This window comes from Diceros bicornis, chromosome 25 (assembly GCF_020826845.1).
Source record: "Diceros bicornis minor isolate mBicDic1 chromosome 25, mDicBic1.mat.cur, whole genome shotgun sequence".
In the NCBI taxonomy this organism is placed as follows: Eukaryota; Metazoa; Chordata; class Mammalia; order Perissodactyla; family Rhinocerotidae; genus Diceros; species Diceros bicornis.
In genome coordinates, this window is record NC_080764.1 from 21,313,123 (window position 1) to 21,332,804 (window position 19,682).

A 19,682-nucleotide genomic window follows, 5' to 3' on the forward strand; every position below is an offset into this window, starting at 1 on the left:
CAACTTTATACCATACTAGTAATAGCCTTTGTTCTGAACCCAAATAAAATTTGCGAAATAAAAATGACCTTTATGATGGTCCGTTTCCACATACTCCTCACGAGAGCTTGGTCAAGTCCTCAGAAGCAGCATTCTGTTCTAAGATATCTTTATCAAGCTGTCGATGTGCTCAGTATCAGGGACAGGAGAGAACACTCCATTTCTTTAATCTAACCTTGCCGATGCAAAAACATTTATTTTAACAGGCATTGGAAAAGAATTTCAAAACAGCTAGCATTCATTTCTAATTATACATTTAAAGAAATACCCCTTTAAAACATACGTAGAAATTTTTTTTTATTATTACTAACATGAGTTTAATTTATAGCAACCATTTGTTAACTAAACAAAGTAACACAACAAAAGAATTAGAATATCAGCTTTGAGGGTCTCATTTTACAAAAGGAAAAACGAATACCCATTTGATCACCTCTCCATTACTCAAACTCAACATCACCAATTTGTTTTTCATGCATGGACACAGACCTCATGGGAAATCGAAAGCATTGAATCTACTTTCTGACCTTTTCAGCTGTTCTTTGAACTACCTTAGTAAAAACAATTGTTGCCTTTATGTAGGATCAAGTCATATTTGCCTGGAAATTTCTTTGGATCAGCTTATTTCTGTGTAACTTATGTCTTTGTTCTATAGCTATTTTTGCCTTCTCAACTAATTTTTAACGGAATACTCTACCTTGGGACTCGTAACACTAAAAGCCATATGAACAATGGTAAGTAAAAGGGGAGGCTACCAGGTTTCTCAGTCTTTGCAAACAATTTGAGTAACCCAATAAGATTTAAAGATGTATGAAATAAGCATATTTACCAACTGCGTTTTTAGTGCTGTATTAAGTGCCTATTTCCTTCTTTTGTAGTAAAAGACAATAAATGCTGCTGCTATCTTTGCTTCTAATGGTGGTTAAACATAAAACTTTGATCTTTCTTATAAACACAGCTGTTGTCCTATCATTGAGCCAAATCCACACACGATTAGATTCTGGCCAAAATTAGGGTTAATCTTTGCAACCATCTCAAGTAAGAGCTTTCTAATACTGTTTTAGGAAATCTGTATTTTTGAGACCTTGTATAAAGGAAATAAGCCCCAGACAACTAACCTCTAAAGTAAGCCAGAGACAACTAGTGATAAATTATACCACAGTGATAAAGATGGTGAAGACTGTCTAAGCAGATTAGTTCATTTCAGTTGATTTTTACTTAGACTGTAACTGTAAGAAATTACTTTCTTACTTGATGTTAAGTATAAATCAGACCAATGTAAGTTATTTTTTAAAGAACTTCTTTCTACCATCTTTTCTTAACTTAATGTTTCTTTGGTTAATTGCTAGTTCTTTCTTCCACTAATACTAATGAAAACTAGGTGTTTGTTCATTACAGATAACAGATACATTTTATTGTAATTATTGTATAATGGCTCGCTTTGGTTTTCAGCCTACAAAAAAAAAATTTCTTTTTCGTTAAGATTTAGATTCTCTGGAATTTTAAATACTTGGCCAAATGTGGACTGAATCTCCTGAGAGTTGGATACTAGTGCCTCAAGCTGTGTTGTGAACGGCTAAGGATGCATTTCTCTCCAAATTGCCTATACCAAGGAGAACATCTGTGAGATTCCCTTACTTGAAATCTGTAGAACTCTAATTAGATTTCCCTGACACTTGTTTTTGAGCAAGTACATTACCTGGCCATATATACAGCTGCTTCAGAGGTCTCACACCATTCTGGATTTACCTCACAAATATATTAAACTCCAAGCCTGTGGAGCAATTCTGGAATTCTGTCAGTGTTTTTGACTGTTCCCTACCCCATCACTCCACTCATCCGCCACAATAACTAAGATGTGTTCACATGTATGTGTAATCTTTAGAAAACCCTGGGTCATTGCTTCCCAACCTGTTGGTGGCAAATAACTGAGAGAATATGGAATTATTGCAAGGGTTTCTCAATATTATATTCATATTACTACTATCATAATCCTCTTTTTCCTTTGAAGCCATAACCTCCTGGTGTCCTGGGATAATGTAGACAGCCCCCAAATCAAACTTGCCTGCTTAATAATTCTAACAGTTGTTGACTTCAGGTGTCCTTCTATCTGCCCCTTCCTCCCCAAAACACCATTAACAGGTTGTAAGAGGAATGAGCCTGCCCGTGAACCCTTCCCTGCAATTCAGAGAGAGTGGCTTTTGGAGATCTCATTCAGAAATCTTGAGAGGGCTAAAAAGTTCTCAGATATATCAAGGTGTGCCTGTCATCTTGATATCTATTATGTGACTCCAGGTTTGGCTCTGGAGTTCCGATGAAAGCCAGAATACTTCAACCGTTCCTGCCTATGTGATATATAAGAGGCCAGACCTTCTAAGGCAGGATGTATTATAGGAAAACTAATAGAATCTAGCCTGGAAAATAAAAGGAAGCGAAATAGTATCTTTGAACAAAAATTTGGGATTTTAAGATGGATTTCCCAATATAGCTCACTCATTTACATTTAATATTCCTATTTTAAATCCTCAACAATGTGTATGTATTTGTTCAATGAATTTTAAATATCCAACCACCATCATCTGGGGTTCTTCAAAATTTTTTTTCATTTAAAAGGGCTTCTCATACTGGAAAATATTGTGAACCACTTTCCTAGACTAACTGGCTCACCTGGCTCACTCATTTTTTAAAGGATAATAGCAAAGGTTCTAACATGATCATTTTGGACTCTAAAAACAAGGCTACAGCAAGAAATGTTTATGTTGAACTTCCAGAGTAGTGTTAAGTGATTTTCTGTGGTTGTCATTCAAAATAACCTGACTGCTTTAAAAAGTCCATGTGCTGAGTCATTTACTAAAACAGCTAGGGGAAGTTAATTAGATCAGCGGATAATGGCATCATTTGCTGCTTTTTTTTTTAATACGTAAATAGAGAGGGTTTTCCTACAAAAAGAAGAGAGTGCTATAGAAGGTGTAAAAAGCTGAGCGAAGACTCTTGATTGAGGCTTACCTCACTTATACCCCCACTAGAGGGGAAAGAAATCTGACTTCGTGAACTCAAGATGAAATACCTTAGCTATATAAAAATAGTTACTTCTAAGAAGTCTGACTGACGTTTTTCCCTCCTGTGCTTTTTCTTCTCTGTTCTCCATGGTAAATATCTTACTTTTATAATAAATTCCTGACTTAAAAACAAGCAGATATTAACTGCCTATGATGTGCATGGCTCTGTAATACATGCAAGGAAATATAAAGAAATGGAAACTGGCCTCTGACCTCAAAGAAATTACAGAGAGGTTGGCAATACCACATGGTCACAAAAAGGTAAAGGTAGCATGTGCTAGGTATCAAATGAGTGATGAGAGCATTGAGTGTTATAAGGATTAAAAGACGAGAAGTGACCTCATGGGGTTCATCTTCTAAGGCAGGAAAGTTAAGAAGACACTTGGATTTCTTGGGGCACCAGTTCCTCTGAAGGGGGGTGCAGTGTTTTAGGGGTTGCCAAAATGGAGGTTTGATTGAGAGTGTGGATAAGGAACAATTAGACTCTCCCTCCCAAAGGCCCTCCCCCTGGCTTCTAGCCAGGCAGCTACCCTTTCCCCTCTGGTCACTTCCTGAGAAACTGAATGAGACTCTAGACTCAGGAGTGAGCTGCCTTGCTGAAACTATTACCTGAAAGTCCACATACTGAAAGGTGAGGTTGTAACTGTGTTTTCTTAGATTCTGTATCTGTCTTTTTAGCATCCACTCATCACAGGGCCAATTATATTAACTATATTTTCTTATTTTCTGTATTCTTGAAACTGTGGCATTTGTGGCCTTATAGAGCCTGGGAGAGACTGCTGCTCCCAAGACTAGCTAATTCCTGAAGATAATAAAACAATTTACTTGGATGCACATTTTTCTTTTTCTTTTTTTTTTTAATAATTTTATTTATTTATTTTTCCCCCAAAGCCCCAGTAGATAGTTGTATGTCATAGTTGCACATCCTTCCATTTGCTGTATGTGGGACGCAGCCTCAGCATGGCCGGAGAAGCGGTGCGTCCGTGCGCACCCGGGATCTGAACCCGGGCTGCCAGCAGCGGAGCGCGCGCACTTAACCGCTAAGCCATGGGACCGGCCCTTTTTTTTTTTTTTTTTTTTTAAATAAGACACACATTTTTCATATGCAAACCAACCACTCTCTCAACCACCTCCATATCTAACTCTCATACACCAAGCCAGTATTTCCCCTGCCCTAAATGAACCCAGGGCCAGGTACAGACAGCTAGGGACAGCTCCTATGCCCTAAAGCCCACCAGAATCATTCACACTAGCCAATCTTCCGCTATTTCCTCTGCCCTGCCTTGCGTTTCCCACAGAAACCCCAATAAAAAGGCTCTGGCATAGGCTTTCCCCTGGCTCCTGCTTCTGTCTGCCTCCTAACCGAAATCTAGTGTTTCCCCGATGGCACGTGTGTGGCATGGCCCCCTTCTCTTGGGAGATGTAAGTAATAAATTGTTTCAGTGGCATTAACCTCTGTGTCGTCACTCAGTCACCACCATAAATTAAACCCTGTGGGTACAAATGCAACAGTGAGACCTTGCCCCAACCCCCTCAGAAAGCAGGATAATCATTAGGCTATGTGCTATTTTATTGGAGACCCCCCAACTGTAAGTATCTTTAGATCTCTTCTCTTGAGGTAGTCAGCTTTCTAGAGAGAAGTCCACTCTCCTGCCTAGAGAATATAAGCCTACAACTCAACTTTCTGAGTGAAACTAGGAAAGCCACAACAATTCAAAGAAGTAGCCTGAAACAGTGAATTCTTAAGTAGGCTAGATAATAACTAGCCTAGAATGAAATAACTAGTCTAGAATTCTTTAACCAAAAGTCCCAGTAGATGATTTGTATCACTCCTGAGGGATGGGGGGACAGGCATAGGGGACATTTAATTTTATTTTCCCACTATTACAAACCAACACCATACCCCTCTAACTGTTCCATCCTGAAGCAGAGCAGGAAGAAACACAAAAGAAAACGCAGTTCTCATCATTTCCCCAACCTAAGAACTTGTCCATGATAAAATTAAATAACAGTGATTTTCTAGTAATCGTCTCTGAAAACAAAGATAACTATTGAAAAGCCCTTAAGATTTTTTTATTGTATGGTGGATATATGGAGGTAACATACATCGTCTCTGCTATTTGAAATCAGTATCCGTTACAATCTACTTGTTTTGCCTCCAAAATTCACTATAGTAAACGAAATCTGGTAATACATTTCCAATGAGAGAAAGCCTGGAGGAAGGAGTACATAGTTCCAAGGATTTCTGGCAGTTGGCCAAGACTGCTAGCTACATAATAGTCCTGAAAATTCAGTTATTAAATTGTGAATGGCACTGCTGTCACGAGCTATGGATGACTGATGAGCAGTATTCATCAAGGATCCTAAGGGGGCAGAGGGAAACTGCCACTCTTCTTTCTGTTAACTAGAAATCACATCTTAGAGCATTATATTTGTCTTTTTTTTTTAAGAAACCAAACAACTTTGAAAAAAAATTTTTGTCAATTGGTAGAGATGTCTATGTCTTAGAAGGACATAGGTTGAGCAGAGAGCTGTGGCATTGCCATACGTGGGGAGAAGGGTCTGGTCTGGGTAGAAGTAGGTACAAGAGCAAGCCTGTGACACTGGGAGACTTTGCAGAGTCAAGAAGAAACCAGCTGAGACTCTGCCAACAGTATAAGCTAGTGGGACAGACTTGGGTCTGGAAGGACCCCAATCACAAAAGTAAATCACTTAGGCCTACATTCCACCCCCGAGATTGCTAAGAAAGCAGCAGTGAAGGAAATACTTTTGTAGAGAGAATTCACTAAGTCTTGCCCATTCTCGTGGTGCTTGGATTCCTGGGCCTTGCTGAAGTTGACTCCAAAGCCAAACCAAAATGTTCTGAAACTATAGCCCAACCCCCTCTAACTCAAACATTGACAAGATCAGAGAGCTCAGTCCTCTGCAGGAGGTGAGGAGTTGGGCTAACTACAGGTAAACTCAATCTAATGAAAGCTGTAGCTCAGCATCAGCTCAACTCAATTTGTGAAGGAATCTGAATGGTCAGTTCCTCACTTAACTTTCCATTGTTCTTTTTTTTCACGATGGCCAGAATAAAATTAAAAATTATGAAACATACCAAAATGTAGGAAATATAACCCATAACCAAGAAAATAAAGTCAATAGAAGCAGATAGGTATTGGAATTCTTAGATAAGAACTTTAAAATAACTTGTTTTTAAAAATATACAGGAAAAAGATGGGTACAGGAAATTTTAGGAGAAAAGTGGAAACTTAAAAATGGATATTTTAGAACTGTAAAATCTGAAATCAAAATTCATTGGATGAGTTTTATAATAAATTGAACACTAGAAAACAAAGTATCAGTGAACTTGAAAATAGGTTGATAAAAATTATCTACTCTGAAATACAGGGAGAAAAAATGATTAGGGGAAAAAAATGAGCAGAGCATCAATGACCTGGGGACAATATCAAGCAATATAACATACATGTATTTTGGAGTCCAAGACAAAAAAAAGAAGATATGACAGAAAAAAAAATTTTCTTGAAGAATTAATGGCCAAAAATCTTTCCAAATTTGATTTAAAACATCAAGCCATAGATCTGAGAAGCTCAGCAAATTGCAAGCAAGATAATTAGAAAATCATACCCAAATACATTATATTCAAACTCGAAAACCAAGGCTAAAAGAGATGAGACGTGAAGAATGAGTAGGAGTTAGGCAAGCAGGAGAGGTCAGGTAGCAAGGGAGACTGTTTGAGCCAGAGGGCACAACATGTTTAAGGCCCACAGCAAGTGGTTTTGCAGGAATTGAAAGAAATTCTTTGGGGTTAAATGGAGAGTTAGAATAGTGAGAGGTGAGGTTAGAGAGGTGAGCAAGAGTCATAAATAGGGCCTTGTGAGCACATTAAGTTGAGGGAAATGGGAAACAAAATTATATCCTGGGTTACATAATCAGATTGTCTTTGTAAAAAGTCACTATGGCTACAACGTGTTGCATATAATGGAGGGACGCAAGATGGAGGCAGGAAGAGGCTATTGCAGTAACCGAGGAAGGAGAGAATGTTGGACAGAACTTGAGATGTGGCAGTAAAGATGGAGGGTTACAGATAGATTCAAGAGCTATGGAGGAGCTGGAAGATACAGGGCTTGATGAATGTTTAGACGTAAAGGAGAATGATGGGTGACTTACAGCTGTGTAACTTTTCCAGGCTTGCCAACCTCATGCCACTGTCATTAACTTGTGCCAAAGAGACTGTCCTCAAATACAGTTCTGATCATGCCACTTGCCTGCTTAAAGCTCTTCAGTGGCTCCCATCATGCCTCTGCTTGAAATCTTTCCATGACTTCCCATGTTACTGTTGGGGGAAGAGGGAGAATCTCCCTCTGCCCTTTCCCTTAAGGTTCTTATGGCTGGCCAAATAATTAACAAGACAGGTTAGCAGGAGAAAATAATATTAAGTTTAATAACATGTATATATGGGAGAAAGTAGGGACACTGTGTTTTTTAACACAATAGCAGAAATTTTTGTCTTAAATACCATGTTTAGTCAATGACAAAGGAGGATTTTGGGGGTGGGGGGAGTCAGTTATAGGAGATTACCACTAAAGCACAGTAAACAAGAGTAAGGTTATTATGTAGCTTTAAGGCCTCAACTTTCACATTGATAAGCCTCTAGAAATGAGGCCATCTCCCTCTCTTCTCAAAACAGAGAAGGAGATATTTTTACAAATGGAGATTTCTCTTATAAATGTAAATGATTGTCTGGCAACTCTTCGCAGGGTCATCTAGAGAATGTGGCCAGAGAGACAGAACTTTTGATAAGAGGGGCTTGTTGGTGCCTTTCTTATTGTAATCTCTATCTTATATTATCTTTACAGCCATCATGATAGATCTGTTCCAGGAAGGAGCCACCATGTCAAATTCTTTAGGCAGTTAGTGGGGGAGGTCAAATGTCCCTAGAGAAAACAACGAAGGTAAAGAGAGATTTTAGGGTGGCCAAATCTTGATCTCCCACAGTCCCGCCTTTGAAACTAAAAGTTTTACAGTCCTTTTGAAACTTAAAGAGTTTCATAGTCTAGAAGTTGAGTTGGTAGGCTGTTTCATCTCACTGAACACATTTTTTTGTCCTGATAATAGATCAGTTTAATTAAGTTTATTTTGGAAGGTGGTGATGTAGGTGGGCTCTCAAGGTTATGCCTATATTATGGAAGCAAGTAATCAAGTATTTAATAGAAGCATTTTTATGTAAACAAAAGAAAAACAAGGTTAATGGTTGGAGTAAATTGTAAACCAGTTTCTGAGGTCAGAGGACAGCCAGTTAAGATGATTTTTAGATGTCAGCGTCAAAGTATCTCTTGCAGTTTAAAATGTCTCTGATGGTGTCGTCAGGTCATCTCTTAAGTTTATATCAAGTCTGTCAGCTTCAGTTTGTAAGGCTTCAGGAAAAAGGGCAGGTTCAGTTTTTAGTGATTTTAAATGAAAATGATGGAAAAAATCAAAAATGTTAGTTTGGACATCTATAGCCAGATATTTCAGGAGACTAGAAGAATCAGGATCTAGTCTAGTCAACAGATATAAAACAAAAACCTTAAAAGACAATTAACAAAACTAGGATCTAATATCTGCAAATGTATACTATAGTTTTTATTGAAATATAATTTTTTTCTCTAAAATCACCCTCATTTTTATTAAAGATAGCCAAATTAAAACTAACTAGTTTGTAAAATAAGTCTAGTTCTAATAGAGTTGGCCCAATTATTTACATAAGTACAGTAAGAATAACAATTGATCACATAGGCTCTTTTAAATCTGTTTTGCTGGAACTTTTTATAAGGAATCTCAGATTTAACTTTAAAGGCCTCTCCAGGCCAGGAAAGCCAAGCCAAGGATTTTGTCATCAGACTTTGCCTGTAATATCTACAGATTTGGGTGAATTTTTCTCTTTTGAGGTTTCCCCAAAATATTTTGAGGTTCTTTGTACCTGTCAGATAAGTGACATTTTTTACTTATCTTGGTAAGTGTTGTTTGGAACATAAGGTACCAGGCCAATATTTTTACGTGGCTTTATTTTATAAAGTCCAATCTTTATTTTTCAAAAGCTGTATGGTTATATCGCAAATATGATGTTCTAGTCACAACCTTGGTAATATAACCAGTGTTTCTAGTTGTGTCCTGTTATAAGGAGAACAGATTCTTGCTGAACTTATGTAAATAACTATATTGCCATGAAAATAACAATATTCACTTATTAAGAGTTTCTAAATCCTGGAGGGATCAGGTAGAGAGAAAAAGATGAATATTTTTATTTTACTTATAAAAGTATCATTTACCAAATTGTTATAAGTCATAGCTATCTCGGGAGAAAAGAGAAAAAGTTTATCTTAAATCTGAAAAAACAAAACATTAAAAATTCAGCAATATTTCAAATGAAAAATCATAAAAATTATAATCAACCTTATCAGTTCATTTAGTCTTGTGTAATCTATTTTTGATCCCAATCTTTTTGTTAGCAGCTTTATGAAGTTATCAATCTCTCTAATAGATTTCTGTAATTTTTTACTCAGTTCAGTTTTATGATCAGAAAGTTTATCAGAAGCCTGTACTTTAGTGTAAATGTCAGTCTTTTCTATGAATTTTTTTGAAGTTGAAACATTTTGTAAAAGCATTAGAGCAAAGAAATGTCTGTAAACAACAAGACCTCAAAATGGCAATTGACAAAGAAATTTGGTTAATTTTGTGACATACAACACTTTAAAATAATAATAACCAGAATTATGACCGATAACCAGGACAGATCAGAATTTCAGTAATGTTATACAATTTTAAAATATCTATGTCAATAACATTTGCCCACATAATACCACCTAAGAAGGTTTATCATCACTTGTCTGACAATGTTTTCCATGTAGTTTAACATACTGAATAAGCCTAATAAGTTTAGTATCTTTCTCTTTATAGGCAGAGAGCAAATTTTTTTGAGAAGTTCCAGGGCCCTTTGAAAATTCCCAAAGAAAAAAAAGTAAAAGAAAGACTTTATTTAAGATATGAATTTTGGGGAGCTTGTCAAAAATATAAAAAGTCAAAGCAAACAGAGCGTTAACAGTCTAAAAAGCCTTAGTAGAGAGACCTCAGTCTTTTGAACACAGGAAATTATTTTAACAAAACATAGATTTTCTGTCTTTTAGGTAGATTTATTCAAAGGTAAAGAAAAATCTTTTATAACCTCTTTATCAAGTTTAAGAAAATTATCCTTTTAAGAGACAGAAGACCAAATTTTAATTTTGCACCAGCTTACTTCTGCTATTAAAACTCATTTACTTAATTAAATTCATTTTAATCTTAGCCAACTAGACCATACAAAAACTCTTTTTCTAGAATTCCTCTTCTACAAACCTTCTATAACTTTCTTTTTACATTCAGAATTTGTCCCATGTCTTTTTTTTTCCTTCTAGCACTTGAGGACAAATTTATCTTTTTTAATCAATCAAACAAAATATTTTTATTCTTTGTTCTTTCTTTATACATCTTACTTTCCTTGTACACAGACATATTTTTTTTAATTTTTAGTAGCTTCAATCACACATATTAATTAGAAATTTTAACCCTTATAGACTTTGACTTCTAAGTAAAAACTAAGTAAGCAGTTATAAATTTTTTTTTTATATTAGCATTTTGTGGATTGGAAAATTTATGAACACTTTATAACTTTTAGAAATATGTTATTTTATAGTACAATCTTTTAATAAAACACATGTTTACCAATAGACCCAAAACACCTTTTAGTTTTCCTGTAATGAAAAGCCAAATGTAGACAAACGTAAGTTTAGCAATTAATGTCTAATATCTTATCTTATTTGGAAATGATCTACTCAACTGAATTTTTATCATAAAATTTAGCAAAACTCTAAAGTTTTAAGTCACCAAAAAGAGTTTGGAAGCTGTAACTACTATAACACATAATTATTGTTTAAAGTTCATCCAACATTTATCTTTTTCACAACTATTTACTTGTTCCCAATAATTATTTAGATTGCCTATAAGACTTTATAAGACATCAGATAAAATTAGCCATCATTTAAATTACTATTTTTTTTAACCAGTTCTGTAATAGAAATAACATCAGTTTTTTTCCTACAAAATTTCATGTAAATTTCATCACCTCTTATACCTTTAGACATAGTTATCATTAAGATTTTTACCAGTAGGTCTTGGTTTTCTAATTTTGGACAAGGGAAGCATTCCCAGTCAGACATTTTAAAACATACTCAGGCAAAGTTGATGTAACCTCCTTATATAAAATTAGTTCAAACATTCCAACCTTTATAATCTTATCAACACTCACACTTTTACATGTTCTCAATTCAATTGTAACCTGAGTCAAGGTCTTAAGGCTAGTCAAATTTTTCCCTTCTTTTTTCTGGCCTTTTCTTAGGTACCAAATAAATAATTATGTGAGAGCTCTCAAAACATTTTTTTTCCCCCAATTTAGAAGTTTTTTCAATTCAAAGGATCCGTCGTCTGGCCATTGACAAGTAGGATCTTCATGTGTATATTTATTCCAATAGTGACTCGAACCAATAAGCCTTTTTAAGGAAAGACCTGGAGGTAACTTTCTACGCTTAGAATAAATCTACCATGGACGCAAGAGGCATCCCTGGTGAGGGCGCAGATGATGTAGCCCCCATGATCCACAGAATTTACTCCCAAAGATATTCAGAGATAGTAAAGACCTTTGTTGCACAGGCGGTAAGGATGGTGTCTCCGGTCTCTCACAGTAGTGTGGGACGCCTCCAGTCACAGACTCGCTAATCTGTGACACGGGGCAGGCGATACTGGAATGGGATTTTTCTAGTACTAACAAGCAACAAAGGTTAAGACGACAAAAGCCCTTATGGACTGGGCCCTTTATGACAAACTCCCCTGAGAGCTTGGCACAGCCGGACAAAGAGACAGTTCGGAACCCCAGTCTACTTGACTGGCCACCAAGGTGCACTCGGGTAAATGCACCTTCTGTCTGGTGGAGACCAAGGAGAATATTCTCACTGGTCACAAAGCCAAGTTTTCTCAGGACACAGAACAAGACAGAAGGAAAAACCTCATCTGGTTTTTTTTTTTTCTTTTTTTCTTATGTACACAAAGACAGCTTTAGCCACGCCTTAGGTCTCTTGGAGCCAGAATAATACCTAGCGGGGGAGGTGCCACGGGGTTGGGGACTGTGTGCTTTACAGAGTACCTCGTCGTTGCACGGACTTTTTTTTGCAGTTGGCGGGGGACCTGTGTCATCTACCCCGTTCCGTGACCCAACTTATCCTGTCACGGGAGTCTTCTGAAAGTGGCGAGCGCCCTAATGGCTCTTAACTGCTCGACCCGTGCCCACCAAATTTGCGGCCTTTTTGGCTTCCAAGATGCCCTCGGCAATGGCCTTCACTTCATGTGCATAATAACCCACAGCAAAGTTTGTAGACGCCGGTCTGGTGAGACCCGCAAACTCACCAGTCTGTGGGGCCGGCCCGGACAGCAGGCTTGTAGGGCCTATGCCTGCGTCCTACCCTATGGTATTTCTTTCTTATGACAAAAGACACAGACAAAAGAGAAAAACAGAGACTACCTCTGGGAGGAAAAGGGATCAAGATCAAAACCAAGAGTACTCTACTAAATTTAAACCAAGAGTCACTAAAAGCACAAGAAACTAGTTTCCCAAATATTTTCTCTTGCCAATCTAAATTTAGTAAGAGAAAAAATTCTCACCATTTTTTTCCATTACACTCCGCAGATGGAGATTCCGGGAGGCTGACGTGGTAAGAAGTCTTACCTTTTGCCGGCTTTTGTCAGGCGTTCCCGTATCTCATCATCTGTAGTAGTCCAGGGAGAAGGCAGGTCTTCCAGCCAGAGAAGGCAACTTGCCAGCCAGTGTGGCTCCTGGCGACTCCGCCAAAACTGTCGGGGGAAGAGGGAGAATCTCTCTCTGCCCTTTCCCTTAAGGTTCTTATGGCTGGCCAAATAATTAACAAGACAGGTTAGCAGGAGAAAATAATACCAAGTTTAATAACATGTATACATGGGAGAAAGCAGGGACACTGCGTTTCTCAACACAATAGCAGAAATTCTCGTCTTAAATACCATGTTCAGCCAATGACAAAGGAGGATTTTGGGGTTGGGGGGAGTCAGTTCCAGGAGATTACCACTAAAGCACAGCAAACAAGAGTAAGGTTATTATGCAGCTTTAAGGCCTCAACTTCCACATTGATAAGCCTCTAGAAATGAGGCCATCCCCCTCTCTTCTCAAAACAGAGAGGGAGATACCTTTACAAATGGAGATTTCTCTTATAACTGTAAATGATTGTCTGGCAACTCCTCACAGGGTCATCCAGAGAATGTGGCCAGAGACAGAACTTCTGATAAGAGGGGCTTGTTGGTGCCTTTCCTATTGTAATCTCCATCCTACATTATCTTTACAGCCATCATGATAGATCTGTTCCAGGAAGGAGCCACCATGTCAAATTCTTTAGGCAGTTAGTGGGGGAGGTCAAATGTCCCTAGAGAAAACAACCAAGGTAAAGAGATAGATTTTAGGGTGGCCAAATCTTGATCTCCCACATTACCCAGAAAGCCAAAGTCCTTACAACCACCTACAAAGCTCTACATGATCATACCCCCACATAACTTTTAGACCTCATCTCCTTCAATTCCCTACCTTGCTTGTTCTGCTTCAGCTACACCGGCTTCCAATGTGAGATCTGGGCTAGACATATAAATGTGGGAAACTCTAGAGGTTGGAGATGATGGGAAGGAATCAGCAAATGAAACAGAAGAAGTGGCCAGAGAGATAAAAGGAAAGCCATGAAAGAGTGAATCATGTCTTTCTCTGGCTCAGAATTTTTTAACGGCTCCCATCACCTTTGCAAGTAACTTTCTAACCTTTTAGATCAGAATAATGCAGGGAAGGGGAAAGGATTGGTTAAAATGCAGATTTCTAGGCTCACGCCCAAGGGTCCTGATTGTACCAGATCCAGGGATCCCTGTCTTTAAAAAAAACAAACAAAAAGCCAAAATCGGTTTCTGTAGCATTTGACATTTTCGTTCAAGTTTTAAAGCCCTTCGGGAACAAGTCTTATCTCCCACTTCGGGGCACAAACCTCTCCAGCGCAGGAGGCTTAAACTAACTCAATCTCTGTATTCCCCACGGGGCCTAGCAGAGTATCTGGCACTTAATACGATAAAAAAAAAAAAAAAAAAAAATACGTGGTTTTTTTTTTTTGATTAACGAATGGCTTACCTATTTATATAACAGACAGCATTAAGCAGGGGTAATCTAAAACGGACTCAATTTTTACTTTTGTTTTTTGCCCCAGCTCTAACATTTTACTATCAGAACCGCAGGCTTCCGCCACGCTGCGCCCCCGCGCCTGACGTCACAATCCGGATCTAGAACTACCAATCCCAGAATGCCGTGCAAAGGGGCGGGCTCTCCGGGAGCCGCCGAGTGATTGGCGAGCGGGAGGCGTTTCCTTCCGGCGGGAAGGGCCTGCGAGGCGGGGACTAGGGGATGCCTTTGGACGCTATTACCGGAGTGGGAGGGGTTTGTGCGTGAGTCTTGGGTCTCCCGCCCGCTGAAGAGATGGACGAGGATGGGCTTCCGCTCATGGGGTCAGGCATAGACCTGACCAAGGTTTGTGAATGACGGAGCTGAACTTTTGGCGACCCGGGAGGAGGATGGGGAAGGGAAGCCAGGTTCCCAGGGGACTCCATCGCTCCATGCCACACCCTGTGGCTGGCTCCGGGCCTCTCTTCTGCCGACCTCGGGAGGGAGAGTGCCAGCCTTCACCTTGAAAAGGGATCCCTGTCAAGCTGCTTAGGGGGGGTAATGTGCCTGTCCCAGCCTTCGCTTCGTGCGTCACGAGTCTGTGCTCAAGAGTGACCCGCTGGCGACATGGGCCGGTCGCGACCTCTAACCCTACCTCTTTTATTCGGCCCCCGAGTTTTTTGTGTGTTTATGTGTGTTATCTTTACCGGCAAGTTCGTACTTGCGAATCCAGAGCCCATTCTCCAACTTTTCTAAAGCCTCTCTCATCTTCGGACACCCCACCCCCACAGTTTGGGGAAACAAGTTAATGGCTATTCACAGTGCTTCACAGAACTCATATCACACAGCAAAATGCCTCGTTATTCGTATCAAAGGGATTGCACGGTGTACATTCCTCCTGTACGAATCATATTTGTTTTTACATAATACAGGTGCCAGCTATTCAACAGAAAAGAACGGTGGCATTTCTAAACCAGTTTGTGGTGCACACTGTACAGTTCCTCAACCGCTTTTCTACAGTTTGTGAGGAGGTAGGTCCTGTGATATTGGTTTAATGAGTAGCCTAGAAATCGCCTTGCATTTTTGAAGGTGGCAAATGAGTAAAACAGTCTTTACAGTATTCACATACCATGACCTCGTCACCCAATTATGTTGACATGCCTTAAATCCTCTTGGGTTCAGTTACCATCAATCCTGCATCCCACCTCTGCTGAATTAGTTTTCTAGAGGCCATTGTGAAATAGTTCGGTAAGGCTTATTGTGATTACAGAGGACAAAAAGAATTCCAAAATTTCACAGTTGAAAACATTTTTTATTTTGAAATTTCTTATGTTTCTCTAACTCCTTAGATTTACTTTTTTTTTTTTTGCTGAGGAAGATTGGCCCTGAGCGAACATCCATGCCCGTCTTCCTCTACTTTATATGGGACGCCGCCCCAGCATGGCTTGACAAGCAGTGTGTCGGTGTGCACCAGGGATCCGAACCTGCAAACTCCAGGCCGCCAAAGTGGAGCTCAAGCTCTTAATCGTTTGCGTTATTGGGCTGGCCCCCAGATTTACATTTTTAAGTACACATTGTTTCAGTTTGTATTAAAATTATTTTACATTCCTTCATCCAAAAGATGGTTGGGGAGGTAGCCTAGGAACATAACTTTGGCATCAAATATCATGGAAATAAAAATACTTTCTGCAAATAACTTGTGAAATGAGGATTAAGTACCCAATTAAGGATTAGATACCAGATCCAGGGATCTCTGTCTTAAAAAAAAAAAAAAAAGCCAAAAAAGAGAATGGGAAGGAAAATGGGAAACATGGGTTGAAATTGAGTTTAAGAAAGGAGAATGAGGGGTAAAATTAGATAATTCACAGGTGAGCCAATTAAACAGTATTGAGTTCATTTTGTCTTGTATTTGATATAAAGTATAGCCTTGGCAAGTGGAGTTTTTGTTAGATGTGTTATTAATAAAAATTGCATGGAGACAGGAAAACTATTTTCACTTGTATAAGGTTCCAGCTTCTGTTTTTATCTAGTTATCAAAATCTCTTCTGCCTTCTCACTAAGGCAAAGGAAAGCAAAATGATAATTGATAGAGTAAGGGGCTCAATTCAATATATTTTACTTAACAGGCCCAGAGAGTAGGGGGTTGCTTCCATGAGTTTTATCTTGTACTGCTGCCTCTCTAAGTGGGATGTAGAACTGACTGACTAAAGGATTTAGTCCTTCACTTTTTATATCAGGGTAGGGTGGAGAAGTATCTGGAGAAAGACTATTCCAGGATTGTTAGCAGTGAGGAGCAAATACTCCATCCTCATGCTCTTCATCACCAGGTTAAAAAATAAAACAACAACAACCAGCAGACACACCTGTGAAAGCAACTTGATGGAGCTGCTCTGAGACAAGGATAGCCCCTCACCTTTGTGGTGCCTAACGACTTTCACTGCCTGAGGAGTGAATGCTGTTTCCTGGGGACTAGATCAAATATAATAATCGTCTCTTGTTTATTGACTGCTTGTAAATTATGAAAGCCTCGTGATTCCTTCTTTTCCCCCCTTTCTGTTCCTGTCTGAACTTCTCCCCCAACTGTTTTAACTCTATCACTATTCCCATTTCTTCCCTGAACTTTAGAGAAAAGTTTCTTGACCAAAAAACTCATGAAGTTTAAAGGTGGCTTATTGCCTTTTTCTCCTTAATGGATACTCTAGGTTGACTGTAACTCATTATTTACAGTTTTTGTTTTAGCAGTTTGGATATTTATGTCAGTTGTAGACTGCTTGGTATGATGACAATAACTAGTATTTATTGTGTGCCTAGGCATTGTACTAAGTGTTTTACATGTATTTAGTCATCACAGCCCAGCCCTCTGAGAGAAGTCCAGTTATCTCTCTTTTAGAAATGCAGAAACTGGGATGTAGAGAGGTATAAATCATTTACTCATTCGTTCATTCATTCATTCATTCAATATATATTTGAGTACATAGTATTTATAGCTGGGGTAGCTGCTGTAACTTGCCCACACTCACACAGCTAGAAAGTAGCAGAGCTAGGATTCCAACTCTGATCTGTTAACTGGAAAGAACAAAAATGTCTCACCATTCTGCTATATTGCACCTTCTGATCTGAATAAGAGGCATGTTTACATCTTTTTCAAGTGAGAGACTGCAGTGTCTTCTTTATAGCTATTTCATAATTTATTATTTAGATTCGTACTCTCTTTGCTATACTATGTCCATTTGATGTAATATCTTTTTTAATGTGATAAATTCCAAGGACATATATATTCAAACTTAAGGTGCCATTTTCTCCCAAGTTAAGATCAATGTGGTTTTTCAACATAATTTGTAATTTGTTAATAGCATCTATTAGACCTGTAATCCTTGTTTAGTTAAAGCCTTAAGCAAAGACCTGTAGTCCTTGTTTACTTAAAGCCTTAAACAAGAACAAAAACAACTGTTTCCTTCAACAAAATGCGAATCTCAGCTATTATTTTTGTTCTCCCCTCCCCAAAGCCCCAATGCAAGGTTGTATATTCTAGTTGTAAGTCCTTCCAGTTCTTTTATGTGAGCCACCGCCACAGCTTAGCAACTGACAGACGGGTGGTGTGGTTCAATGACCAGGAACTGAACCTGGGCCGCCGAAGCGGTGAGAGCGCCGAACTTTAACCACTAGGCTATCAAGGCTGGCTCAGCTATTATTTTTTGAACTGGAAGTAAACTGGGGAGAAAAAGAAAACCTGATTTTGTTTTTTGGTTTTTGTTTTTTGCATAATCTGGTTTGAACCAAACCCAAACTGTAACAACTTCAGTCACAGCTTAAGTCAAACTGGAATTAAATTTCAAACAAATTGCTAAGGCTCTTTCTTCATCACTAATACTGGTTTTAGTGTTCTCTAATAAGGAGAAAAGTGAAGGACTTAATTTTTAAAAACTTTCTGGATAGGAGGCTACTTTGTAACTCTTCTAATGACTGGAAACAGGGTAGGAGAGAAGGAAGAAGACAGAGAGAGGAAAGTAGTTGAGTCAGACCCAAGATACAAAGTTACTTAAGGTCATCTCTTGCTTTACAGATCCTAAGTAAGCATTTCTATTCTGGCCCTAATCGGCAAAATCTTGTTATGGTGGTCCATTGGGACAGAAAACTTAAAAAGGACAACACAAGTTCTATGCATATTGCAGATAAAACTAAGCAGAAATATAACCTTATAGTGAATTTTAAAGTCAAAGGTACTCTATAAGCAGGGCAGTCAGATGTGTTCTTTTGATTTAGACTGGTAACAAGCCTAGAATACTGGGTTTTTAATCATTTTTTTAAATATTCTAAAATGTTTCTTTCTTCTAAAATCTTTAAGTACGGGCAAAAGTGCTGAGAATTCTCACATAACCTAGAAAATTTTACAATGCGTGTCTTCTACCTCCAATTTTTAAGCCCACCATCAGCTTCAGCCAAATAATGTTTTGCTTAAAACTCTATTTACTGCTACAACTTTTACAACTGCTTTTACAACTTTTACAACTGCTGGGCTTAAGTGTCAGATGAAGCTTAATAAAACCATCAACTGCTTCCCTTTCTGACTTCTAAGACATATCCAACCCAGTGTAATATACCAAGAGATCCATTATTTTAAAATACTGTTTCTCTTTTAGAGAACTGGATATGCAAACTGGGTATTTTACTACCCTGAAAACCCACAGTATTTTATTTTTGTCTCCAGGTTCAACTATTAACTCCATATTTCTTCCTTTCTTCTTGTTTTTCACTTTAATAAAATGCTCTGCTTTAGAAATATGTGGGTGATAAATCAAGAAATTTTCAGCTTACCTAACAAACTTCAGGTACCTTGTAAATTCCCCTTTTGTCTCAAACGAAGGTATTGCAGGTTCTTTAACTCCTTATAAAGATAAAAGGATGGTTAAAAGGATGAGAAAGACCTTTCCATTTCCTCTCTGCTAAAACTTTCAGAGGTGGGGACAGTTACTGTCCATAGTCATCTACACTTTAGAGCAGTGGTTCTCACCAGGGGACATTTGGCAATGTATAGAGATGTTTTTAGTTGTCACAACTGGAGAGTACTAGTGACATTTAGTGGGTTGAGGTCAGAGATTCTGCTAAACATCCTATGGTGCATAGGACAGCCCCTCACAACAAAGAATTATCCAGCCCAGAATGACAATAGAGCCAAGTTTGAGAAATCTGCTTTATAGTGGTCTGAGGGTTGTAGATTGCAAATGCAGAAGGCATAAACATCTTAGAGATAAACTTCTGCAGCCCATAAATGAAGCCAGGTGTACTTTGTTAAGTGACGA

The 19,682-nt window shown here is 38.4% G+C and overlaps 1 protein-coding gene across 2 annotated transcripts in view; it reads left to right on the top strand.

Annotated features, from left to right (window-relative positions):
* The first annotated feature begins 14,641 nt into the window (after positions 1-14,641).
* WASHC3 (WASH complex subunit 3) overlaps positions 14,642-19,682 on the top strand; it is a 42,817-nt gene continuing 37,776 nt past the window's right edge. For both annotated transcript variants that reach the window (XM_058568553.1, XM_058568554.1), the window contains exons 1-2: positions 14,642-14,748; positions 15,315-15,413. In XM_058568553.1, coding sequence (XP_058424536.1) covers positions 14,698-14,748; positions 15,315-15,413 — 150 coding nt within the window. In that variant the 5' untranslated portion in view covers positions 14,642-14,697. The remainder of the gene's footprint in view (positions 14,749-15,314; positions 15,414-19,682) is intronic.